At 45.0% G+C, this 26,850-nt stretch overlaps 1 protein-coding gene and 1 long non-coding RNA gene across 11 annotated transcripts in view; one reads left to right on the forward strand and one right to left on the reverse strand.

Annotated features, from left to right (window-relative positions):
* ABLIM3 (actin binding LIM protein family member 3) overlaps nucleotides 17,012-26,850 on the reverse strand; it is a 132,771-nt gene continuing 122,932 nt past the window's right edge. For all 9 annotated transcript variants that reach the window (XM_005683146.3, XM_013965679.2, XM_013965678.2 and 6 more), the window contains 4 exons: nucleotides 25,075-25,135; nucleotides 24,409-24,416; nucleotides 23,838-23,918; nucleotides 17,012-19,260 (listed from right to left, as the gene is read on the reverse strand). In XM_005683146.3, the coding sequence (XP_005683203.2) occupies nucleotides 19,147-19,260; nucleotides 23,838-23,918; nucleotides 24,409-24,416; nucleotides 25,075-25,135 (264 nt within the window). In that variant the 3' untranslated portion in view covers nucleotides 17,012-19,146. The remainder of the gene's footprint in view (nucleotides 19,261-23,837; nucleotides 23,919-24,408; nucleotides 24,417-25,074; nucleotides 25,136-26,850) is intronic.
* LOC106502361 lies at nucleotides 19,267-26,841 on the forward strand. Of its 2 annotated transcripts, none has more exons than XR_001918294.1 (4): nucleotides 19,267-23,699; nucleotides 25,881-26,120; nucleotides 26,228-26,321; nucleotides 26,432-26,841. It is a non-coding gene; the product is annotated as an uncharacterized LOC106502361 (long non-coding RNA). The 2 variants fall into 2 exon arrangements; XR_001918293.1 differs by having other exon boundaries at nucleotides 25,904-26,120.

Below are 26,850 nucleotides of genomic sequence, written 5' to 3' on the forward strand. Positions count from 1 at the left end.
CATAGACACCATTAAAAACTACCCCTACTTTTGATTAGTCTACTTAGGAATATTTGTTGCATTCTGTGTCAATTTCTTTTGGGAGAACTACTTCCCTGTGGCTCAGATGGTAAAGCGTCTGCCTGCAATGCGGGAGACCCAGGTTCGATCCCTGGGTCGGGAAGATCCCCAGGGGAAGAAAATGGCAACCCACTCCCGTACTCTTGCCTGGAAAATTCCATGGACGGAGGAGCCTGGTGGGCTATAGTCCATGGGGTTGCAAAGAGTTGGACACGACTGAGCGACTTCACTTTCAGTGCTAAGTAGAAATGATCCCCATCCTTTATGAGTTTCCAATCTAGTAGAGGAGGTATATGTGTATAAAATAATTTAATTAAAAATTATGTGATAAGTACCAGAGAAAATATAAAGCGCTCTTGGAATTCAGTAAGATGAAGCAGGAATTTCTTACTGATCGTGGAGACAATAGTGGGCGATAGACACTTGGGTGAGCCTGTAATGAGGAGATAACATTACAGACAGAGAAAACAGGGAGAGCAAAGACAGAGAGATAGAAAACGGCAGGATGTGTCTGCAAAGCAGTTTGGCTTGGCCAGATTATAGGGTATCGGGTGGGCGGTACTGGAATGGGGATGGAGGTTGTGGGTGTCTTTGCCTGGTTTTCTCCTCCCTTTCCCCCTTCCCTGTGTGAATGCAATTCTCTGGAAAGGATTTTTAGGATCTGCCTCATATATTCCTGTTTCATATTTGCTGTAGTAAGTTTTCCAGGTTTGCCTGGTGCTTGTCTAAAGAAGTCTGTGTGAAGAGTTCTAGCTCTGTTAAAAGATATCAAATTTGGTCCCACTGAACAATTCCAGGAAAAAAGCTTTCAGCTCCCACATGCTCTTAGTCTTGTGAAAACAACTGATACTCCCCATTGTCATTCTTAGCTTATCAGGTGGAACTGGGAAGCCCAAGGAAAGAAAAATTTAGAGGCTAAATGTTCTTTGTCCCAGTGAGAGAAACGTACTTTAGCCTTTTAATCTGTCACTTTGCCCCAGGTCTGCTTCCATCATGGCTCCCAAAGTGACCCGTCCATGGTTCTAGTCAGATCCCCCTTAAAAGTATTTGATGGCTTTCCTTTGCTGTCAGTGCAGAGTTCAGATTCCGCATTATAGTATCTGGGGTACGTTCCTCTCTAAGCTCCTCTCTAAGCTCCAGCTGGCCATTCCACAGAGTAGTGATCTCAGGAGACCCTGGGAAAAGTAAGAAAAACCACCAGTTGGGTTCAGATTTGGATTCTCGAACTGACTCTGTTACTGTGTTACTCTCAGTTCTTCCATTGGGTCATCAGTGTTTAAATTCCTACTTCTCTCTTTACCTCTTCTTGGCCCCCTAGACTGCAAGCACTATGCTAGTGGGTGTTGTGTCTTACTTGTTGCTAGATCCCTACAGCCTAGCAGTGTCTGGAATGTTGGGTGTCAGTGAATAAATGCTCTAGGACTCAGGAGGTTTCCATTAATGCAGGTGTCTTGGGGAGTGATCTCCTTTATCCTCTGAGATTGTTTATTTATTCATAGAGGAAAATGAGATAGCAGTGATGTGTTCCGGGAGCATTGCCTCTCTGCTTCCCTTCCTAGTGCCTGCCACTGTGGACATGCAGCCCAATCCATGGGGCTTCTCATTGGCTCAGGGCCCCACTCCCAAACTCATTTGTGCAGGGTGAGCCCCAGAGCCTCTTGCTTGAGTGTCTGCCCAGTGCTGGTCGCTGGATGAAAACCTCTCTTGTTCCACTCAGCACAATGTCACCATTATAGCCCCTATCCAGGGAAATGACACATGGCTGTTGGTCCACCCTGGGCCCCAGAAAGCAGATAGAGGTCTGAGTGGTGGCTACTGGGGAAGGAGAGTTTCATGGCTGGATGAAAACCTCTTCTTTCGTTGCACTTTCTGGTTTTTGTTCCAAGGCGCCAGGCTCCTACCTGCACCCAGGCCACAGGTTCGGTGTCAGCTGTCACAGAGCCCAGAGCACAGTTGTGTCTGCAGGAAAAGGAGCGTTTGTTCTTATGCCCCAGTGCTGCGCATCCCCACCCCTAGGATCCTTCAGGAAAAGAGCACCCTTGGCTCCTTAAGTGAGGCTCACAGGCAGAAGTACCCTCAGGACCAGTCAGGGGAGGTGTGTATATGAGCTGACCGCCTGGAAAAGCAGAGCACTCTTGTTCCATCTGAATGCCAGGAGCCAGCAACTCAGTGCAGTGTGGCCAGGGGAACATGGGCCTGGAGTGGCCAGCTCTTCAGACTTTTCAGGAAAACCCAGGAATCCAGATTTCAGCTTTTGATTTTAAAATATTGGTAAACAAGTCCAACTGTTTTAAAACATTGCAGGGGCCAACTAAAATACCCCTGTGGGCTTAAAACTGGCATACAGGAACCCTGAGAAAAACTGTGGCCTATGAAGACTTCTAGAGAGTCTGTCCAGCTGGGTGCCTCTACCTGGGGGCCAAGGTGATGCCCATCTTTTAACCCTGCAGCAGGGACTAATTCTCTTTTCAAGGGTGCACTGCCTTTCCTCTCTTCATCTCTAGCATGTAGGCTGATGCCAGGGTGCAGAGTGCAAAGTGAATTTCTTAACCTTGGAACTAGAAGAACTTTAGAGCTGAGAGGAGCCCAGGACTTTAGCCAGGCTGGTCCCTTTGTTTGTCCAATGAGGACTGAAGCCAAAAGGGGAAGAAAGCTTGCCTGGAATCACAAAAGATCTCAGAGGCAGAATTGGGGAGTGGTGCCAAGGGCTCTAGACTTCTGTGACATACAGCTGTAAAACCCTGAATGAATTATGTATTAAGGGCTCAGTTTCCTCATCTGTAAAATGAGGATGAAAGTAGTACCCAGAGGATTAAGTGAAGTTTGTAAAGTGCTTAGTGTAAAAGTACAAGTTATTGTAATCAAGGTGCATTTCCTCTGGAAACATTGTCAGATGCTTATGGAAATATTAAGGAACACTGAACTCTCAGCCGCACATCCAGGCTGCCCTCTGCAGGGTCTGTGTAAGCCAGACCATTGGAAATGGGGTAAATTCTGCCAGCTTCCTCCTTCCCTGTGGGGACACACCTGATACCCTTGGATACGAAGACTATGGCGCTTTCAGTGCCTGTTACCCACAGAGTCTGAGAAGGGGTAACAATTTGTAGTTATGTTTTTTAAAATTAAATAGTGCCGTTACTTTGTCAGAAGGACGAACTGTTTTCTCCTGATCCAGGTAGGCAAGACCCGAGTCTTGGGCGCATTTCTTTTGTATGACAATAAAGTCTTTATCCAAAGGAGGGCTTTGGGAGCAAATAGGCCTTTGGTCCAGGTCTTACAAGCACGTTTCGTGACTGACTGAGGCACGTTTTGACTCCTCACAAGTGCTTCCTTAGTGAGTCACATGGCCTATCTCTTGCTCCTGCAGGAGCCGATATAGGCACTACTGAAACTGGGATCGTGTAATTTCCCTAACCCAGCAAAGCTGATGTGATTAATTCACTCTGGGAGCCAGTGTGTTTGTCACAACTCCTTTGATGGCAAGTGATATAATAACAACTCAAACCAGCTAAAACCAGAAAAGGAATTAATAAGTTATTAACTCAAAAGGTAACTCGGGATTTGAAAGGTGAAGTTGGATTTAAGATAAGCTCAGATTCAGGAACACAAAGCGGTTGCTACTTTCTTTCCATCTCCTGACTTCACCCTCCTCTGTTCAGTTTTCATCTTCAGGTGGTGCCTCAATCTGTGGCAAAGAAAGCCCCAAGGCTCGAGGTTTGCACGCCTTTACTGCTGGTGGGAATTCAGGTAAGGGTAAAGCACCTGATCTAAGAGTAAGGGAGATGCTGAGAAACCGCCCCCCGCCCCTTGCAGCCAGGTACTGTGCCTGAAGCACATCATTCAGTCCTTACCGTCTAATGAAATAAGTGCTGTTACTCCTGTTTTGAAAGTCTCATTTCATGTGGTGTATTAGTTTGCTATTGTTGTCGTAACAAAATACCACAGACTGGGTGGCTTAAACAATGGAAATGTATTTTCTTCTGGTTCTGGAGGCTGGAAGTCCCCAAGCCAGGTGTCAGCAGTTACTCTCCTCTGAGGCTTCTCGCCTTGGCTTGCAGGTGGTGACCCTCCTGCTGCCTCATCACATGGTCTTTCCTCTGTGCACCTACATTCCTGGCATCTCTCCCTGTGGCCTAATCTTCTCTTCTTATAAGGACACCAGTCAGATTGGAATAGGGCCCATCCTCCTGCCTCATTTTGACTTACCACCTCTTTCAAGGGTCTGACTCAAATACAGCCATATTCTAGGGAACTAGGGGTTAGGGCTTCAACATATAAATTTGGGGGGGATACACTTGAGCCCATAACCCTCCAGGTAAATGGAGAGGCTGAGGTTCGTACTCAGGGAGGCTGAGTCTAGCCACGGTGCTATCATGCTTCTGCCACAGCTCACAGTGGTGCCCAAGCAGGCAAGTCTTCACAACCCAGGGCAGCAGAGATGGATGGATCCAGTGAAAACCGTAGCAAACAGGAAGTCCTTGGACATGATGTCCTGGGAACAGGCTTGTGGAATACGCGAGTTTTGGCTGCCTGAGGTGGGGTGGGGTTAACTCGGCCCTGCTTGATTGTCAGAGTACTTGTGTTTTCTTTTCTCGGAAGCATCTTCAGATTTTTTTTCCTTTGGTTTTCTAAAGAACAGTCATCATGAAGAGACTGAGGGAATACATGTCTTTCCTCTGCTCTCACTTATGTCGAAGGGAACAATAATTGGCAAAGTGGAATTCAGGCTTGTGGTGAATATGTAAGGTAGGTTTAGATGTGACCCAGGCCAACATCGGAGAAGGCAATGACACCCCACTCCAGTACTCTTGCCTGGAGAATCCCATGGACGGAGGAGCCTGGTGGGCTGCAGTCCATGGGGTCGCTAAGAGTCGGACACGACTGAGCGACTTCACTTTCACTTTTCACTTTCATGCACTGGAGAAGGAAATGGCAACCCACTCCAGTATTCTTGCCTGGAGAATCCCAGGGACGGGGGAGCCTGGCGGGCTGCCGTCTATGGGGTCGCACAGAGTCGGACATGACTGAAGCGACTTAGCAGCAGCAGGCCAACATATTTGGAGAGTTATGAATTGATCTGAATTTGTATTAAAAGCATAAAGTTGGTCTTTATTTGATACTGATAAATAGAAAAGTCAGGAATAAATCAATTGAAAGGAAAGTATCACATAAATAGCATTAAGTAAATATTAATAAATGATGAAAATTGTGGAGGTGGTGTTTGAGTGACTGAAATTTGGGAAACACTAGCACAGCTTCCCCCAAGGAGGAAACACTTTTGGACATGGGCATAGATGTCACCTTAATTTTTCGACCTGATTCATCCGTACATTTGGCCCTCACTTACCTCAAGGACTAACCACGGGCGCGACTGCAAGCCTTTGGTTTTTCTGCCTGTGCTCCTGTGCCAAAAATCACATTGGAGGCCAGGTGAAGAGGCATGTAGATGCTTGGGTGATAGAGGCCAGCCCTAGTCATCACGGCTTCTGGATTTTATTTATTTAGTCTTGCTTTAGGGCTTCTGAATAGCTTGGCAGTGGCTCGCAGCTCTGTACGTAAAAGCAGATGTTTATCACTGTGTGATCAAGAGTTTTAGCAACTTGACATCTGATGTGGAATGAAGTATTTAAAATTTAATTACACATGGGGCATTAACAGAATTGGCATAACTTTGGAAACTCACTTCATAATTGCTGTGAATTTTAGCAGTACTTTGTTGCCCTTGAATTCCAAGCCCTTCTTCTCCACATTTGGCTCCGTTCAGTGGCCAGCTGCAGCTGCTGACACCGTCCACAGCCGGTCCTCGGGTTTCCGCACCAGGTGCCTCGTGAGGACGAACAGCTCTGGGCGCAGGGGAGCTGGCAGCTTGTCCTGTTCTGCTCAATGCTCAGTGGGTCTGTTTCTGTGGCTGCAAAATGCAGCCATTGCCTTGTCTTTAAGCTCTAACCTTCTGTGATTTCTGTGGCCCCTAGTTTTGAGTTCTGCTTTATTAATGTAAGGTTGCCCTCCAGTGTCCAGAGAAGTCATGTGCACAGGGAAAGGGCTCCCTTCTAGAACTTCAGGAAGTCAGACACAAAATGTTGCCATCCCTGTCCAAAATAGAAAGATGGTTCAAAGCAGCACTTCTCAAACTTCACTATGTCTATGAAGCACCCGGCGGTCTAATTAAAATATGGGTCTGGATTGAGTAGGTTGGGAGTGGAGCCTGAGATTCTGCACTTGACACAAGCTCCCTGGTGGCCCCAGTGGTGCTGGTTGGGGACCACACTTTGAGTAGCTAGACTTAGAACATTTCTCCCTGCTTCTGGTAGGTGCAGCCACAGTGCAAGCCAGACGATCTTCATGTAGCCTGCGTGACTGAGAGGTGTCCTTCCAGGCCCGCTGCATATTCTGGTCTCTGCCTGCCCTCCTTTGCATCTCTCCGTTGTATTTTAGTTCTAGATACATCAAGCTCTTAGTCACCTCAGTGCCTTTACATACCCTGCTCTCTGTGCCTAAAATGCTCCCATCCCCGCTTTTCCCTTGGGCACTTCGTTGTAATCCTTCAGTCAGAGCATGAAGTGAGCTCCTTTCTGCTCCTATTTTCTGGTGCCTTGTTTGTGTCTCCGTGGCAGTTAACGTCATGTGCCATCTCTTTTTCTGTTCACTTGTTTACAGTCTAGTTTCCTCTTTAAGACGAGCTACATGAGAGCTCACACCTGATTTGCACACAGTTGTGTCCTTAGTGCTCCTGCCTCACAGCAGATGCTCCATAAATAAATACTTTCTGAGTGTGTGTGTAGCCAGGGGATAGGAAACATTCTTGAGTTTCCTTTTATACATTTTAGCCACCTGTCTCAAGGGGCTGTGATGGGGGTGATACTTAGAGGAATCATAGAATGAGAAGTCAGGAAAGGAGCTCCTTTTAAGCCACATTTCATCATCACAGACGTCTAAATGTGAAAAAAAGTTTATATCTTAGAATGGATGAAATAAAGTAAGTCTAACATTTCTTACTTATGTCACAAAACAAACTTCATAGAACTTCTTGTAATGTGCATTGCGATTCTCTGAGGGGAGAGAGTGACTGTGGTTGAAGCCCTGTGATCGCTTAACCCAGAGGCCATTCCCCGTCTGCCCTGTCTTTCTTCTTTACCAGAGGGCGTCAGCCTCCCACTATTGAGTCTGAAATGCAAAAAACAGATACCAGCTGTTTTTGCTACAAGAGCATGGGCCTGTCTTGTAGGTCTGCCAGCAGAACCTGCAGAGAAGCCTACTGAGGACTTCTGGGAAGGTTTGTCTGCTTAAAAGAGAAACACAGAGGGAAATTTCTGTCCTGTTTCTCAGTGTGATTGTGGCAGGACATGATGCCTGGCACCACAGCAGCCTCTTCTAAACCTGAGGAATCACACCTGAGGATGATGGAGTGGAGCAATGCCAAGAATCTGGGCTCCCAACAGTATCACTGAGCTGCTGAATTGACTAGCCCTGCACCTGGGACCTCTTTCTAGTTGGCAAGGTAATGTGTTCTCATTGTTAAAGCCACTTTTAAGAAGGTACTTAAAAAAAATGTATTTATTTATTTAGCTGCATCAGTTCTTAGTTGCGGCATGCAGGATCTTCATTGTATCGTGGGGGGGATCTTTCGTTGTGGTGCACAGATTCTCTAGTTCTGGGGTGTGGGCTTTCGAGCATGTGGGTTCAGTGCTTGCGGCAATCAGGCTTAGTTGCTCTGAGGCATATGGGATCTTACTTCCCCAATCAGGGATCACACCTGTATCCCCTGCATTGCAGGGTGGATTCTTAACCACTGGACCATCAGGGACGTCCCTAAGAAGGTACTCTTGCAACTGAAAGCATCCGACCTGATAAGAGTGGTTGACCTGATTTCTTCAGTCAGAGAGGTAGGAATTGGCTCCTGGTACCACCACAGTTATTATGCATCCTCTTTAAAGCTGCTTCCTCCTCTACGAGATGCAGGTAAGAATAATGATACCTCTTGGGTTGTTAACAGAGGCTTAAATGAGATGATGGGTGGAAAGACCTTAGCATAGAGCTTGGCACATTTCATCAGCTATACTCCAGTACAAAGTAAAAAGTTTAGTAATAAAAAAGAACTTGGCACACTCTTGGTACTTAATAATGAGGAACTATTACTATGATTATTTTTATTTTTTTATTTTTTTATTTTTTATTTTTTTAATTTTTAATTTTTTTTAAATTTTAAAATCTTTAATTCTTACATGCGTTCCCAAACATGAACCCCCCATAAATTGAAGTATAGTTGGTTTACAATATTGTGTTTTGGGTGTATATCAAAGTTATTCAATTATATATAATATATTATTTTTTATTCAGATTATTTTTCATTATTGGTTATGACAAGGTATTAAAGTTGTTCCCTGTGTCATACAGTAAATCTTTGTTCCTTATCTATTTTATATATAAAATATGTGTCTATTAATCCCAAACTACTAATTTATTTTTCCCCCCAACTCCCTTTCCCTTTTGATAAGCTTGGGTGTTTTTTAAAATTATATTTGTGAGTCTGTTTCTGTTTTATAAATAGATTCATTTGTATTTTTTATATTTCATATATAAGTGATAAATATTTGTCTTTGAGTTACTTCACATGTTGTGATATTCTCTAGGTCCCTCTGTGTTGCTATAGTGGGCAACATTTCATTCTTTTTTATGACCGAGTAATATTCCATTGTGTTTATGTACCACATCTGTTTTATCCATTCCTCTCTCTGTGGACATTTAGGTTGCCTCATGTCTCTAACTATTGTAAATGGTGCTGCAGTGAACATTGGGTGCATGTGCTTTTTTTGAATTATGGTTTTCTCTGGATATATGCCCAGGAGTGGGATTGCAGGATCATATGGTAATTCTACATTTAGTTTTTAAGGAACCTCCATACTGTTCTCTATAGTGACTGTGCCAAGTAATACTTGCAGCAACAGTGTAAGAGGGTTCCCTCTTCTCCATGCCCTCTCCAGTGTTTATTACTTATAGATTTTCTGATGATGGCCATTCTGACTGGGGTTAGGTGATACCTCACTGTAGTTTTGACTTGAATTTCTCTACTAATTAGTGATGTTGAACATCTTTTCATGTGTCTCTTGGCCATCTGTCTTTCTTCTTTGGAGAAATGCCTGTTTAGATCTTCTGCCCATTTTTTTGATTGGGTTGTTTTTATGCTGTTAAAGCCTCTTGAGCTGTTTGTAAATTCTGGAGACTAATCCCTTGTTGGTCACACTATTTGCAAATATTTTCTCCCATTCTGTGAGTTGTCTTTTTGTGTTGTTTATGGTTTCCTTTGCTCTGCAAAAGCTTTTGAGTTTAATTAGGTCCCACTTGTTTTTGTTTTTATTTCTATTAGTCTTGGAGATGGATTGAAAAAGATAGTGCTGCAATTTCTGCCAGTGAGTATGCCTATGTTTTCCTCTAAGAGTGTTTTACTGTCCAGTGTTACATTTAGGTCTTCAGTGTACTTTGAGTTTATTTTTCTGTATGATACTGAAGAGCATTGTGATTTTTTCCCCCCCATGGGGCTGTCCAGTTTTCCCAGCACCACTTATTGAAGAGACTGTCTTTCCTCCATTGTATAGTCTTGCTTCCTTTGTTGTAGATTAATTGACCAGGTATGCATGGTTTATTTTTGGACTTTCTGTCCTGTTCCATTCATTTATATTTCTGTGGGGTGTTTTGGTACCAGTACCATACTGTTTTGGTTACTGTAGCTTTGTAGCATAGTCTGAAGTCCAGGAACCCAATTCCTCCAGCTCTATTTTCCTTTCTCAAGATTGGCTATTCAGGGTCTTTTGTGTCTCCAGATAAATTAAAAGATTTTCTAGTTTTGTAAAAAATGCCATTGGTAATTTGATACGGATGACATTGAATCTGAGATTGCCTTGGGTAGTACAGTCATTTTGAAAATATTGATTCTTCCAATCTAAGAACATGGTGTATCTTTCCATCTGTTTGTGTCCTCTTTGATTTCTGTCATCAGTGTCTTATAGTACAAAGGTCTTTCATTTCCTTAGGTAGATTTATTTCTAGGTATTCTTTTTGAAGTGGTGATAAATGGGATTGTTTCCTTAATTTCTTTCTCATCTTTCATTGCTAGTGTACAGAAGTGTAACAGATTTCTGTGTATTAATTTTGTAACCTGCAGTTTTACCAAACTCGTTGATGAGCTCTTGTAGTTTTCTGGTAACATCATTGGAATTTTCTATGCATAGTATGCCATGTACAAACAGTGACAGTTTAACCTCTTTTGCAATTTGAAGTCCTTTTAATTTTTTTCTTCTCTGATTGCTGTGGCTAGGACTTCCAAAACTATGTTGAATAAAAGTGGTAAGAGTGGACATCCTTGTCTTGTTCCTGATCTTAGAGGAAATGCTTGCAGCTTTTTGCTGTTGAGTATGATGTTAACTTGGAGAAGGAAATGGCAACCCACTCCAGTGTTCTTGCCTGGAGAATCCCAGGGATGGGGGAGCCTGGTGGGCTGCCGTCTATGGGGTTGCATAGAGTCGGACACAACTGAAGCAACTTAGCAGCAGCAGCATGATGTTAACTGTAGGTTGTTGTATATGACATATATGTCATATATGTTGTTGTTTATTTGCAAAGTCACATGGAACTCTTTGTGACCCCATGGACTACAGCACTCCAGGCTTCCCTATGCTTTACTGTCTCCCAGAGTTTGCTCCAACTCATGTCCATTGAGTCGGTGATGCCATCCAACCATCTCATCCTCTGTCACCCCCTTCTCCTGCCCTCAATCTTTCCCAGCATCAGGGTCTTTTCCAGTGCGTTGGCTCTTCACATCAGGTGACCAAAGTATTGGAGTTTCAGCTTCAGCGTCAGTCCTTCCGATGAATATTCAGGGTTGATTTCCATTCCATTTCTATGGTTTGATCTCCTTCCTGTCTAAGGGAGTCTCAAGAGTTTTTCTCCAGCACCACAGTTCAAAAGCATCAATTCTTTGGCACTCACCCTTCTTTATGGTCCACCTCTTACATCTGTACATGACTACTGGAAAAACCATAGGTTGGACTATACAGACTTGGGATCTAACCATAGCTTTGCCTTTATTGGCAGTGATGTCTCTGCTTTTTAATATGCTGTCTAGGTTTGTCATAGCTTTTCTTCAAAGGGTCAGGCGTCTTTTAATTTCATGGCTGCAGTCACCATCTGCAGTGATTTTGGAGCCCAAGAAAATAAAATCTCCCACTTTTTCGATTGCTTGCCCATCTATTTGCCATGAAGTGATGGGACAGGATGCCATAATCTTAGTTTTTTGAATGTCGAGTTTTAAACCAGCTTTTCACTCTCCTCTTTCACCTTCATCAAGATGCTCTTTAGTTCCTCTGTGCTTTCCTGCCATTAGGGTGGTATCGTCTACATATCTGAGGTTATTGATATTTCTTCCAGCAATCTTGATTCCAGCTTGTGATTATGTTGTGTTATGTTCCCTCTAAGTCTACTTTCTGGAGAGTTCCTATTATATGTTAAAGGGTTTTTCTGCATCTATTGAGATGATGATGTGATTATTCTTCAAAATTTTTTGAAGTGTATCACATTGATTGATTTGTAGATTGAAAAATCCTTGCATCCCTCGGAGAAATCCCACTTGATCATGGTGTAGGATCCTTTTAATGTATTGTTGGATTTGGCTTGCTATTATTTTGTTGAGGATTTTTGCACCTATGTTCATCAGTGACATTGGCCAGTGATTTTCTTTTTTCATGGTATCTTTGTCTTATTCATTGCTTTTAGCTTAGTGTTTATCTTGGCAATTCAGTTGTCTGGTTTTGATTGGTTCCTCTTTATAGTTTCTAGTTCCTTGTTACAGTAATGTGCATTTCTGTTGATAATCTTTCTTAATTCCTTTAGCATTTTTATTGCCTCCTTCTTGAACTTGGCATCTAGTTGACTGGAGAGGTCTGTTTTATTGTTCTTTCAAGTGATTTTTCCTCTTCTTTTTGTTTGTTTTTAATTATTTTAATTAGAGGATAATTACTTTGCAATATAGTCATGGCCTCTGCCACACATCAGCATGAATTGGCCATAGGCATCCATGTGACCCCTCCCTCCTGAACCCTCCTCCCACCCTCCTGCCTACCCCATCCCTCCGGGTTGTCGTAGAGCACTGGCTTCAGGTTCCCTGCATCATACATCAAACTCCCACTGGCTATCTGTTTTACATATGGTAATGTATATGTTTTAATGCTATTCTCTCAAATCATCCCACCACTTTCTTTCTCCCACTGTGTCCAAAAGTCTGTTCTTTGTGTCTCCTTTGCTGCCCTGCATGTAGGATCTTTGGTACTATCTTTGTAGATTCCCTAATATATGTGTTAATATATGATATTTGTCTTTCTCTTTCTGACTTACTTCACTCTGTATAATAGGCTCTAGGTTCATCCACCTCATTAGAACTGACTCAAATCTGTTACAGTTGAGTTGTATTCCATTAAGTATATGCACCATGACTTTCTTACTCATTCATCTGCTGGTGGATATCTATGTTGCTTCCATATCCTGCCAAGTCGCTTCAGTCGTGTCCAACTCTGTGTGACCCCATGGATGGCAGCCCACCAGGCTCCTCCAGCCCTGGGATTCTCCAGGCAAGAATACTGGAGTGGGTTGCCATATGTCCTAGCTATTGTAAATAGTACTGCAGTGAACACTGAGGTACATGTGTCTTTTTCAGTTATGGTTTCCTCAGTGCATATGCCCAGTAGCAGGATTGCTGGGTCATTATGGGAGTTTTATTCCTAGTTTTTAAAGAAATCTCCATGCTATTCTCCATAGTGGTTGTATCAGTTTGCATTCCCACCATCAGTGTAAGAGAGTTCCCTTTCCTAAGCATTTATTGTTTGTAGACTTTTTGATGATAGCCATTCCAACTGGTGTGAGATGATACCTCATTGTAATTTTGATTTGCATTTCTCTAATAATGAGCAATGTTGAGCATCTTTTCATGTGTTTATTAGCCATCTGTATGTCTTCTTTGGATAAATGCCTGTGGAAGTCTTCTGCCCATTTTTTGATTGGGTTGTTTTTCTGGAATTGAGCTTCATGAGTTGCTTGTATATTTTGGAGATTAATTCTTTGTCAGTTGCTTCACTTGCTGTTATTTTCTCTCATTCTAAGGGTTATCTTTTTAGCTTGCTTATAGTTTCCTTCATTGTGCAAGAGCTTTTAAATTTATATTATTTTAAATAGGTCCCACTTGTTTATTTTTGTTTTTATTTCCATTCATGAAGGATCTTGCTGTGATTTATGTCAGTGTTCTGCGTATGTTTTCCTCTAAGAGTTCTACAGTTTCTGGTCTTACATTTAGGTCTCTAATCCATTTTGAGTTTATTTTTGTGTACGGTGTTAGAAGTGTTTTAATTTCATTCTTTTACATGTGGTTAACCAGTTTTCCCAGCACCACTAGTTGAAAAGATTGTCTTTTCTCCACTGTATATTTTTGCCTCCTTTGTCAAAGATAAATCTTTGTCAAAAATTTGACCTTGGTCAAATCCACAGGTGTGTGGATTTATCTCCAGACTTTCTATATTGTTCCATTAGGCTGTATTTCTGTTTTTGTGCTGGTGTTAATGACTGTAACTTGGTAGTATAGTCTGAAGTCAGGCAGGTTGATTCCTCTAGTTCCATTCTTCTTTCTCAAGATTGCTTTGGCTATTTGTGGTCTTTTGTGTTTCCATAAAAATTGTGAAATTATTTGTTCTAGTTCTGTAAAAAATACTGTTGGTAGTTTGATAGGGATTGCATTGAATGTATAGATTGTTTTGGGTAGTATAGTCATTTTTACCATATTAATTCTTCTAATCCAAGAACATGGTGTATCATTTCATCTCTGTATTGTCTTTGATTTCTTTCGTCAGTGTCTTAATAGTTGTCTGCATACAGGTCTTTTGTTTCTTTAGGAACATTTATTCCTAACATGACTGAAGTGAATTAGCAGCAGCAGCAGCAGCATTCCTAAGTATTTTATTCTTTTTGTTGCAATGATGAATGGGATTGATTCCTTAATTTCTTTCTGATTTTTCATTGTTAGTATATAGGAAAGCAAGAGATTTCTGTGTATTACTTTTATATTCTGGGACTTTACTGTATTCATTGATTAGCTCTAGTAATTTTCTAGTGGGATCTTTAGAGTTTTCTATGTAGAGAATCACATCATCTGCAAACAGTGAGTTATACTTCTTTTCCAATCTGGATTCCTTTAATTTCTTATGATTGCCATGGCTAGACTTCCAAAACTATGTTGAATAATAGTGGTAAGAGTGGGAACCCTTGTCGTGTTCCTGATTTTAGAGGAAATGCTTTCAGTTTTTCACCATTGAGGATAATGTTTGCTGTGAGTTTGTTATATATGGCCTTTATTATGTTGAGGTATGTTCCTTCTATGCCTACTTTCTAGAGAGTTTTTATTATAAGTGAGTATAGAATTTTGTCAAAGGCTTTTTTTGCTTCTTCTAAGATGATCATATGGTTTTCATCTTTCAGTTTGTTAATATGGTATATCACATTGATTGATTTGCATATATTGAAGAATCCTTGCATCCCTTGGATAAAGCTGACTTGATCATAATATATGATCTTTTTAATGTGTTGGACTCTGCTAGAATTTTGTTAAGGATCTTTGCATCTATGTTCATCAGTGACATTAATTTATAATTTTCTTTTCTTGGTGGCATCTTTGTCTGGTTTTGGTATCAGGGTGATCTTGGCCTCGTAGAGTGAATTTGGGAGTTTTCCTTCATCTGCACTTTTCTGGAAGAGTTTGATCAGGAGAGGTGTTAGCTCTTCTCTAAACATTTGGTAGAATTCACCTGTGAAGCCATCTAGCCCTTGGCTTTTGTTTGTTGAAGATTTTTGGTTACAGTTTCGATTTCTGTGCTTGTGATTGGTCTGTTCATATTTTCTATTTCTTCTTGGTTCAGTTTTGGAAGGTTATACTTTTCTAAGAATTTGTCCATTTCTTCCAAGTTGTCCATTTTATTGGCATGTAGTTGCTCATAGTAGTCTCTTATGATCCTTTGTATTTCTTTGTTGTGACTTCTTTTTCATTTCTAATTTTATTTGAGTCTTCTCCTTTTTTCTTGCTGGGTCTATCTCTTGCTCTTTTAATTGGGAATAGGTTCTCTTTTTAACTTTACTTAAATTTATCTTTGTGACTTTAGGAAAAACAGTTACCTACTGTGGTCTCAAAGGACTTTTAATGTGGAAGTGTCCTTGTGTAGACTGTGTGAGTCCATTATTTTTGGTACGAATGCCAGCCATGTCTTTTTTGGAGTGGAAATTATTCCTTTGATAGTGGGTGTGATTGGTGGTGTGGTAACTAGAGTGTGCACTGCAAAGTGTGGGGAGTCCTCTGCTTAGTTCTGTGGCTGTCACAGCCCTGTCGGGGGTGGAGTCTGCTCTCCTGTTGTTGAAGTAGAAGCTCTGATGATTGGGTTCAGTAAGGCTGCACTGCCCTTAAGTGCATGCTCTTTCCCAAAGGATATGAGTGCTGAAGCAAGTGACAGAGATAATCTCTGCACCACCTGTGCAGGTGTCCTTGGTTTTGCCTAGGAGTAACCCAAGGCCATGTTCCTTTCTCCGTTGTGGTTTTGTGAGACCTAGTGTTAGGCAGGTGCTGGGGGCCAGGGCATTGTGGCTGCAGGAATTGAAGTGGTTGTGCTGTCGCTTAGCACCTGGGCTGTCGCGGTGATAGGACCCTTCCAGGGCTTGTCTACCCCAGATATGACTTCCAGCTGTGCTGTGAGGTAGGCAGGACTGGAGTGCTCCCACTGGAAAAGGAACAGCTGCGTTCTCCTCTCCAGGGTCTACTGGGGGGGTCGTGTGATTGAGGTTGTGCCATCTCGTGTGTGCACCAGCACGGTCTGGTGATGCTGGACTTGCTCTTGGGCCCACTCCTTGGAACGGGAGCCCTGATAACCGGCTCTGACATCAGCCTTGCCCCTGTCGTGCGCGGGCTCACAGTCTACACTGCTGGAGCTGCTTTCCTCTGTGAGCATGCTGGCAGTGGGGGGGGGTCTTATGGTGGACTGTGCCCTGTGGCAGACACTGACAGTGGAGGCCCAGGCCACACTCCAGGCAATCTCTGCACAGCTGGACTGAGTCCTCTCCCAGGGGCCATCTGCTCAAGGCCAGGTTTCAGCACCTAGCTGCTGTGCATACTAGCAGCCCTGCCCAGATGGCATTTTGGGTTGACAATGTGAGGTCATGGTAGCCATCAAGTGCTGGTCCCTCTTTGCCCTGACTGCTAGCAAACCAGCACACACACGCTCCTTGCAAGCAGAGACCAGGCCCCTTTAGCTCCCTGTTCTGGTGGACTTCCCAGCTGGCAAAGGTGGTTTCTAGGGTGAGAGAACCTTTCCTCTTTCATAACTACCCCCCAGGGGTGCTGGCCCCTTCCTGATGCCTTATTTTTCTTTTTTGTCCTACCTGGTTGTATGGAGATCTTTCTTGCAGCTTTGGTTGTATGGAGATCTTTCTTGCAGCTTTGGTTGTATAAGAGGTCTTCTGCCAGTTTTCAGTCGGGTTCCTTTGAGACTGTTCAACATTTAGATGTATTTTTGATGCGTATGTGTAGGGAAGTGAACTTCGTGTTCTACTCTTGATCTCCTCTTGTGTTTGTCAGTAACTGCAACACTGATTCAGATGAAGTCAAGTGTAGAGATGGGGGATTTCTGGTTTACTGAGGATGAGAACTCTGATACCGTGCTTCCCCATCTCTAGATTTACTACCTTTGGGAAATCGTCAGCTCACGTGGGTCTTACCACCACCATTATTATTATTATTTTTAATCATAGAAGCCTATTCATAATTGCAACCACCTCTTCCATCCTCTAGGACCGTGCATTCTGCAGGAAAAAGTTTGGGTAATGCTTACCTGGTCAGACTTTCTTATCAAAGGAGAAACCGAGACCAAGAGAGGGCTTCTCTTTGATAGTTTTATTTTGAAAAATGTGCATGGTTCAGCCTCTCCCCATGTCACTCATTTCCACTCACATGAGAAACGACAGAAGGACACGAGTCTGGGTTGAAATTATGTGCATTTATGGGAAACAAAGATATTCAACAACAATAACAAAGCCCTTCAATCTCTCCAAGTTCTTAACCAGCGATAATGAGGCAGTTTCAATGATTGTGTCTGGCTGGGGACTTTTCTAAAAGGGTCAGGACAGTTGAAAGACATTGGCCAAAAAGAGAAGATGCAGAAAGGGTGGACATTTTAAATGAGGATATATTAGACCTCCCTTCTGGCCCTTCATCCTATCACCCTTTCAGGTTACAGTCTCCTCCCTTCAGTCTCCTTCACCTTCCTGAACTTCGCTTAGATGCAGTCTCTTCCAGAAAGCTGTCCTTGGTCTGCACCAGCTGCATCTGCTTTCTTAGTAACGTCACACACACTTTCTCATGCTGTCTCCTATCACTTTCTGCCTCACATCTGTCATGTTTGAGTACATGCCTTATGACACCCATTTTTAGTAGGCATGCCCCTGAGATTGGGCCCCAGGTTGATGATTCTAGTATTCCCATTGCCCTCCCACATTAAGTGCTCAGTATACAGCAGGTGCTCAGCATCAGCAGGTAGGTGCTCAGTGAGGATTTGTTGAGTTGAAGTCAGTTCTACATTTGCCACAACACATAACCTCTTGAGAGTCATAACTCATTTCCACTTCTTTATCCTTCCTTCGCCGTCTGACTCAAGCCATCTCCAGGAAGGAACAGACCTCACCATCACCAACTCATGGTTGCAGATTTGGGGAGGGGAGGAGAGATGGTTAAGCTTTCATCCCTGTTCCAGAAGGCAAGGAGGCAGGAAAGGCAGCCACTGGGGAAATCAGGATGACCATGAGTGACGTTGGCCAGTGCTCCATTTGGAATCTCATAAGCAGTCATTCTTCAAAAGTTTCCCCCGTGAAGCGTGGCCACCTTTGCAGTGGGAGCCAAGGACTGGTGGGGGTGTGGCTGGGCTGCTCTACCAACCCAGAGACCAGACAACATAGGCCAGGAAGCTTCCTTTAGGACGTGGTCTGTATTACCTTTGGAGGGGTGTGTTAGAGGTTGTCTGTCTAGTTGTTCGGTTGGAGCCGTGGTGGGAACATTAGCCCTGTGGCGAGTTGTCAGGCACATAGATTGTAGTAAGGCTGAAAAATACAGGCTGCAAAAATGGGCCTCTCCTCCTAAGGTGGAGGGTCCGGAAGTTCTGGGAGCAATGAGGGAGGGTCCCCAGGGGTCCTGCAGCCCTGGCACTAACGGCGTCCTGCTGTCTCCTGCTCCCGGCTCCCACTTTCTCCCTTGGGTTCTTCACGTAGGGGCCAGGCACGGGGCCATGGGAAGTAATGATGCAGAAAAGGGAAGTGCTTTTTCTTTTCCTACCATGAGTCATAGACTTGGACTAGAGAGAGGTGAGGATTAAGGATAGAAGGAGGATTAGAGAGGTGAGGATTAAGGATAGAAGGAGGATTGAAGAGGCGAGGAGAGGCCAAGGCCCTATCCATTTGTTTATTTCTGTAACGAATAGATGTGAAACCCAATTTCTAGCTGCATCACCCCCAGACAGCACTGAGGTCCTAATGGGGTGGTGGGGGAATTCTTCAGGGCTCTCAAAGGTGTTCAGTAACTTGGGGAGAACGCTGTGGATCCACCTTTAGAAGGGCCCCTCTGGGGCCAGTGAAGTGTGAAACCTGCACAGTCAGCATCCTCCCTGGAGATTGGGGGAAAGAGCCGAGAAGCAGAGAGAAGAGAGACTCCTTCAGGCACCTCTTTTAGGAAAGAGAGTTGGACCTTGGGGGACTCAAGTCAGGATAGATGTTTCAGTATAAAAAGGCTCCCCAGTAAAAGGATGGGAGTCCCCACAAATTCCTTCCCAAACCCCATTGCACTTAAAAAAGAGAAAGTAAGGAGCATAAAAATATCTTGATGATGTGGGCTTGCCTGACGGTACAGAAAAGCAAGTCTCATGGCAGGCAGTGTGTCCCATTACACAAGAGGATTATACCGAGCTTCAGTATAGAGATTTTACATATATCTTTATATAAATGCATATATATTTATAGAGCCTCTGCCTAGAACAGCCGGGCTTGCTTCTTGAGTTCATTCCTCTTCCAGAGGGCCAGCCGGTCAAACTCGGAGATGGTCATGCCAAAGACCTGGTAGAACTCTTCCTGGGACAGATGGCGCTGGAAGAAGAGGGGAGGAGACAGAGGGAACAACGAGGACATGAGAGGCAGGTAGAGGCAGGAGTGGCTCCTGTACGTTTCCTCTGGTTCTGCTGTGCCTGGCACCGTGCCTGACCCACGGAGGGTGTGTGATGAGTATCTGTCGAGTGGATGACTGTGAGTGAGTGTTTCCTGGGAGGGACCTCTGTAGTTGATCTGGCTGGAGAGGCTTTCTCTACCCAAGACTCAGGCGGGACTTCCCGAGTGCCTCTCAGTTGGCCTCCCCTTTCTGCATCCCTGCCCCGTGCACTGTGTCCAGGAGTGTGTATGCATAATGTTACTGCTGTCTACTTTGGACAGAAAAGGAGGCATGTCCAAGATTTTAGGGTGTATTTCCTCTTAGTAATAAGTTTACCAAAAAAATCTGGAAGGTTTTTCCCTTAGGTCAGTGAATGAAAAAAAAATTCCTCTCCCGATTTCTCCATACCATACTCTTTGTTATATGAAAACAAGTATGCCACATAATGAAACATTGTTCTCCTTGTCTTAGTGGATTTTTTAACCCCTTTTTGCCTGTCCTTTCTCCTGTCCCTTCTGAGCAGAGTTGAAAGTTGATACAACTTTGATTTCTAAGCTTTGAGTTAGAAATAAATGGCACTTAAAATGTGGCAAAATGTAAACAGTTGGTGAAGGATAAATGGATCCTCATTTTGCTATTCTTGAAACTCTTCTGGAGGTCTGAAATTTTTTTTTCAAATAAAATTTGAGGTCTGACATTTTATTTTTTAAATAAAATTTATGATTTTGTTTAAAGAGAGAATTAGATGGCCTATATCCTGCCTGAAAGCTTACTGCATTCACTTGCTCTTGTTACCAGTTATATTAGCTCATCAGATATTGAAGGAAATTGAATGAGAATTATGTGTACAGCCACATAACAATTAGCCAATTCTCTGGCTTGTTGTCACTGTGAATGAATGTTTTTGCCACATTTCCAAACTTTCTTTAGGTAAAGGTAACTTTGATACTTTTGTTAGATATTGTTGGTTATATATCATACTTTTGTTAGAGATCACTGGTTATATATGTGAGTTGATTTTTTGGGTAATTAGTATTTAACCCTACCACCAGTTACCTATATTGCATTTTTATCATGCTCATATGTACATTCACCCTTTTCTCCTTCAATTCTTCCGACCACTCTGAAAACCAGGAATTATCTCTACCCAACTGAAAAGTGAGAAAGCAAAAGTCAGAGAATTAGAATGACTTGCCCAGGAGGGAGGGGAGGCCACTAGGTAGGTAGCAGAACTGAGTCTAGGGCTCCTGACTCCAAATGCGGTGTACGCCCACCACCCTCTTGGTCAGTTTCAAAAATGCACGAGAGAGAAAACAGCACAATTCACACCCATGCCCCTCACCCAGATTCAGTGACCGTCAGAATCTACCTCATTTTCTTCTTTTTCCTCTCATTAAGTGTCTTAACTCTAGATACTGTCACTTCACTCCTACATACAGCAGTTGGCATCTCCAAGCATACTGGGTATTTATTTTCTTACATAACCACAACAGCATGGGCAAGAAAAAAATGACAGTTCCACAGAATTACCTAATAGTTATCCATAATAAAATTCCCCCAATGGTCTCAAAAGTATCTTTTTAGAGCTGGTCTGTTTGAATAAGGATTCAGACAGCACCCACATGTCACATTTGGTTGTTAGACTCCTTCAGACCCCACCAGTCTAGACAGTGTCCTTCTTCTTTTGTTCATGCTATTGACTTGCCCAGATCTGTTTTACTTTCACTGAAGTGCTGAAAATATGTGGATATGAGAACATTCTCTGCCCCTTCCATAGTAAAGCCTGAGGGGAACTGTAATTTAGTCTAATCTGTTCTTTTTCTGTTGTTGGAGAGTGATGGTTACTATTGATTCTCTAGCTGGCTTTTGCCACTGTGTTAAAAAAATCTTTAACACAGTATAAAGGAATTAAGCTGAAACTACCCAAGTAGCCACTGTAGGACACACTGAGGAATCTGAGGCTTTCTTCTCTCTGTTGAGGGCCACATGGAGTCTCCTTTCTCCTGAGTTCTCAGAGCATTTAATGGCAGCCTGCCCACTTGACATCCATCACAGACTTTAATGCATAAAGACTGTGTGCACGGGCTTTAGAGCCAGGCAAATAGGAGTGTGTGGCCTTGGACACGGCACTTTCGACATCACTGAGCCTCAGTGTCCTCTCGTGAGGGTGGCAGTGTGCCAGTGCCTGCCCTCATGGATCCTGTGCAGATGACTGAGATGATGAGGGCACAGTGACTCCCCGGCACTCTCGTTAGTGCAGGGATCTCTTCACGTGTCTGTCGCATGGTGTGGCCTAGTCTCCATCTCCTATGATTTCATCTCCTCCTCGTCCTCTCTCCTGGGCTCACGTGGCCCCAGCCACACTCACCTCCTGCTGTCCTCCAACACACCAGGCTCACTCCTGTGTCAGGGCCTTGGCAGTGGCTGTTTCCCTGGCCCAGAATGTGCTTCCTTTCTATAAAAGCATGGTTTATACTTCAAGTGTTTGCTCAGATGTCATGTTTTCAACAAGCTCTACTCAGACCTCCCTATTTAAGCCTGCAACTCACCCCTCCAGCTCCCAATCTCCCTCACTCTGCTCTCCTCTTACCCCTTCCCCTCAGCCCTGTTACCTCCCAACACACTATTATTTCCTTATTATTGTATCATTTACTATATGTCTCCTCACATGAGAACACCAGCTCCAAGGGGGCAGGGTTCCTTGGTTTGTTCACTGATAACACTGCAAGCACCTAGAGCAGTATCTGGTATATATAATAGGTTTGAAGAAATATTTATTGTGTAAATAAGTATCTATACTTTGAGCTCCCTGAGGACAGAGGGGTCTCCTTCTTCAGTGCCCACCCTGAACTGCTGCTGCAGGGTCTCTAGCCCAGGAGTCTCAGCTCAGGCTACATATCAGACATCCCTGGGAACCTCTGAAGAACACTGATGCCTGAGCTCCTTCCCCACACTGCAATTTACTTAGCCTTGGGTGGGACCCTGTACTAGTATTTTTAAAAAGCTCCTCAAGGGATTCTTAGAGAAGGTTGTGTTTTCCTGGGTGTCTAGGAGCAGAGCAGTTGGTCATCCAGGATGAACCAGGCTTGTGAACATTTTCATCCCTAAATGCTGGCTCCTCTGAGCTGCTGAGGGAGCTGTCCCCGTCAGCACCAGCAGACACTTACATGGGGAGAATCACCAGCTTCTGTCCCTGCTACCCCAGCCTGCTAGAGCTGGAAGGACTCACAGAGCCTCCTGGCTGCCCACACCCCCCTCCTATGGCTTCAACCCTTTACTATGGGCAGATTCCTTAGCTGTCAGGTCAAGGGTGTCCCAAGAAGTGCCAAGCCTCCTCTCTTACAAGCCTGCATTCAATTCCACAGACAACTCCTGACCCTTCTCCTAGTCCAGGCCCTGTGGTAGATGACAGTGTGTCAGACAGAGGAGATGGATGGCTTGATGAGCTGATGCAAAGGAGAAAGGTACTGGGTCTGTGCTCTGGACACAGGGCTGGAGGAGGCTGGAAGAGAAGGTGAATGACACACCCTGAGGAAAGCTTTGGGGAGGCTCTGGGGCACAGGCGTCACTAGAATGGAGCCCTGAGGAGTGAAGGGGCTGCTGAGATGGAAAGGGTGTTCCAGGGAGAGGCAGGGAGGGAAGGGGCAGGGGGTACTTCTGGAGTCGGTGTAAGCAGGGACTGGAACTCCATGCCCAGTGGACTGGACGGCTCGAAAGCCCAAGGCCATGCTCAGGCCTCGTCTGTTCTATATCGCTCGCTGTTGCTCCTCCCTCCTTGTCCACCTGGACCTGCCCACCCCAAGTCCATCCAGTTCCTCCCTCTCCCTGGAGGCCTGTGTCAGCACAGCCAGCCTTGTGGTCTTCGAGTAACAGCACAGAAGCTCTGGAGAGCTTTCTACTCAGCACACTGCTGGATCCCATGTCAAGGGCTCCGTGCGTACTGCCTCATGTATGTCACTTGGCAACCTGAGGGAAGCATGACAATTGCCCCTTCTTACAGAGGAGAAAGCCAAGGTTTGGAGAGGGGCCAGTTCGTCACGTGGCCAAGCTGTCCACCTAGGGATGGTAACATCAGGGTTGGAACCTAGGGAGTCCTGCCCGAGACTTGCTTATATGTTTACCCTCTGCAGAGAACTGTCTCCATCCTTTCCCACTGCAGGCACTGGTTTTCTATACAGTCCTGTGTAACGCCAGTGCTGTGTTTTATCTCAGCACACAGGCTGCAGGCCCTTGAAAGGCAGGAACAAGATTCAGCTCTCCTCTTACGTCTGCAAAAGTATCAGCCCAGTTTGGAGACACGCTATAGCTGTGCATTACAGATGCTAACTGAATCAAGAGGCTGCACAGAACAGCAAGGAACAGCCTGGGCTAAGGAAACCAGGTAGGAGTCTCTGCTTTTTCAACCAGCTGTGTGACCCCTATGTCATTCATTCTGTCTGTCCCTCCCGAGCTGGGTTAGACCAGTCAATTTCTGCAAGCACTGCAAACCCAGAGGCTCCTGCTCAGTTTCTGTACCTACCTCTAAACGTGTCCGGTCCACATCCTTGGGCAGTCGGTTTCTCCCTCTTGTGGTCACCAGTAGCAGTTCATAAGGGTAGATCTGAGGAGAGAGGAGGGGGTGTTTGTAGGCTGGGTGAGGGTGGTGGCTGCGATCCCTCTTCTATCCAGGAAGGGCCAGAGATGATCAAGTCTGGAGGAAGCACTGGTGCATCCTCTTTGGGGTTTCCTGGCAGCCTCAAGGCGCTGTCTCCCAAAGGCAAGGCCCCAGAGTCCTCTGATACTGCCAGGGATGAGCGTGGTGTTGGAGCAGAAGGGTTCCTGCGTGTGAATGTCTCATATCTGTTACTGGCAAGCCTCCAGGAAGGTCTCTGAGGCCTGGGGGAACTGTCTGATTTCAGGAGGCAAGAGATGTAGGGCAGGATTCAGGGAAAGTGCCCAAGGAGGGACCGGAAATGCTAGTCCTGAGAGGACCCTTGGGGTTATCTGTCGATGTTCCCTTCCCTGCATAGACAGTGCTGTCATCTTCCCGCTCGTCCCCAGTGTAGCAACTTGCAGGGTCCCAGAGACCCCCAGGGTCTATGTATCTTTACCTTGTACTCTGCAGAGAGAAAAGAGACACACAAAAAGTAGAAACCATCAGTCTTTGCTTTGCATCCCTACACTGGCTTCTGGTATAGAGACCCTGTCCTTATTGAATTCATCCCAAATCAAGGCTGGTTTGAATACAATGGAGAAAGGGGTTGGGCTGATCCAGGGACAGGTTTTTAGAGATATTTAGAATAGACATAAGAAGAGCCTGGGGGCCATGAAACACATGGGTGAAGTCCTTCATCTTCCAGGGGGATTCCTCCAGCGTTTGATGTGGACCTGCCTGAGCCTGCTTACTGGAGCCAGATGAGGCTGGTGGAAGGGCATTACAGCGTGAGGCTCATGGAATTTTTTCTGGGAACAATGTGTCTGGCTCTGAGTGTTTCCCTCCTCCCAGGGACTGGCAGGCAACTCCAGCTCAGCAGTACTGGGAGAAAAGCAAGCACTCTGTGATGGCTCTGGGAATCCAGATGGGACAAATGGCCTGGAGATCACCCAAGGCCGGGGACCTGAGAGGATGAGGGAGGAGCAGGGGAAAAGGGAGGGAATGGGAAATGAAAGGGAACTCGGGGTTTAGATAGAGCCCAGGGTGGGGCCATAATCGTTTGTCAAATGGGCAGTTGTGAGCAGTGCATTATAACGAAGTCCCAGGAGAGGCCCACACTCACCTCGCATGCCCCAGTTGACGGCGTTCATGCTGTCGTAGTGGAATAGGTCTGCGCTGGGTGTCTGCAGGGGAGATAGAAGCAGGGCTGGCCTGAGGTGGGCTCACCTCTGCCTCACTCAAGTCCTCACCCATCTCCAGAAAGTGGACTGGAGCTGGTGGGACTTGGCGCTGCCTCAGAAGCCTCAGTCTCAAGTTGGGATGATTTAATTTGCTGCCGTGTGCCTAGGCCTGGCACATAGTAGGCACTCTGTAAACAGTCATATACTGGTGAACTGTAGTATATACTTTCTTTCATTACTCAAGTATCATTTTTCCTATGAGATCTACCCTGACAACTCTATCTAAAATTATAAGTCGCCCCTTCCTCAACTCGCCACCCTTCTTGTCCTGCTCAGCTCTCCCCTGTTTTCCCACAGCACTCACTACCCTCTGCTGCTGCTGCTGCTGCTAAGTCGCTTCAGTCGCGTCCGACTGGCGACGTAGTGTGTATAAGGTGGTTTGTATACTACGTGCTACTGCTTGCTGTCTCTTTCTCCCTACAAGAATACAAGCTCCAAGGGGCAGGGGTTTTTGTTTGATTTGGTCACTGGTATTCCAAGCACCCAGAGCAATGCCTGGCATACATCAATGGCTTTCAGTATAAACATCTGTTCACGAACAAATGTCCAGGCCCTGGGCGTGTTGAGGACAGTGTCTGTCTGTCCCCTGCTTGGGAGAGGGGATGGTATTAACACCAGCCATCACTCTCCCATGGAGCTCTATCCCTTTTGTGTGCTTAACCCTAAAATCATCTCTTACACAGTTAAGTCTCCCACTTCTGTCCTTTGCAGTCTCTTCTCTACACAAGGGGGAGCCCATTAGAAATCTGAGTTGGATGGTGCAGCACACCCGCGGAAACCTTCTAAGTCTTCACCAGCGCTGGGCCCTAATGACACCTGTCTGGCTTCATCTCCATGCTCCCTCCAACCCAGCCTCGTGTCCTCTCCACCGAGGGACTCTGACATGGTGCTTGCCTCTATTTGGGTGGCTCTTCCTCATCTTGGACAGGTGAGGTCGTCCTTCCCTGCACTCAGGCCTTTGTTTAAATTCACCCCTCCTCTGACCTTCTCCAAATACACGTGACTGCTGACTGCAAGTCACACATGCACTTACAGGTCACCTGTCTCTCCAGCTAGAATGTGAGCTCCATAGGAGCAGCAAGTATGTTCACCGTAGGACCCCCAGCATCCTGAACAGTGCCGGCCCTTGGTAGGTGTTCAGTAATGAATGTCTGTCTTAATGTCCCTTCCCTCCCCCCATCCCTTGTCTAGTCACAGAGCCTCTCCTTTTGCCAACAAGCCATTTTCATTCCCTTTCAGTCCTTAAACCAACTCAGCTTCCATGAAAGTTTTACGCTGTAGGAGATCTAAGAGTTCGGACGGCTCCAGGCCACAGCAGGTGAGTCAGCTGGCCTGAGCTCGAATCCTGGCTCAGCACTTTCTAGGAATTAGAGCTCAAGCAGGTCACTGCACCTGTCTGTACCTCCATTTCTTCATCCACAGAATAGCTTATTAAGAATAGTAACTACCTTGCAGGGTTATAACAAGTGAGTGCTTGTACAGTGCTCAGCGGGGAGTAATTGTGCCATGAACACTAGGGGCTCCCAGCCCTCCCGTGGGGGCTCTTTTGTCAATGCACCTCTAGCCCTAAAGCTTCTATCTAGGTTTCCCCCGTTTGTCATCACTCACGAGCGGATGCAGGAATTGTGAACCGCTTGGGGATAATGTCCCCAGTGCAT

This window comes from Capra hircus, chromosome 7 (genome assembly GCF_001704415.2).
Source record: "Capra hircus breed San Clemente chromosome 7, ASM170441v1, whole genome shotgun sequence".
NCBI lineage: Eukaryota > Metazoa > Chordata > Mammalia > Artiodactyla > Bovidae > Capra > Capra hircus.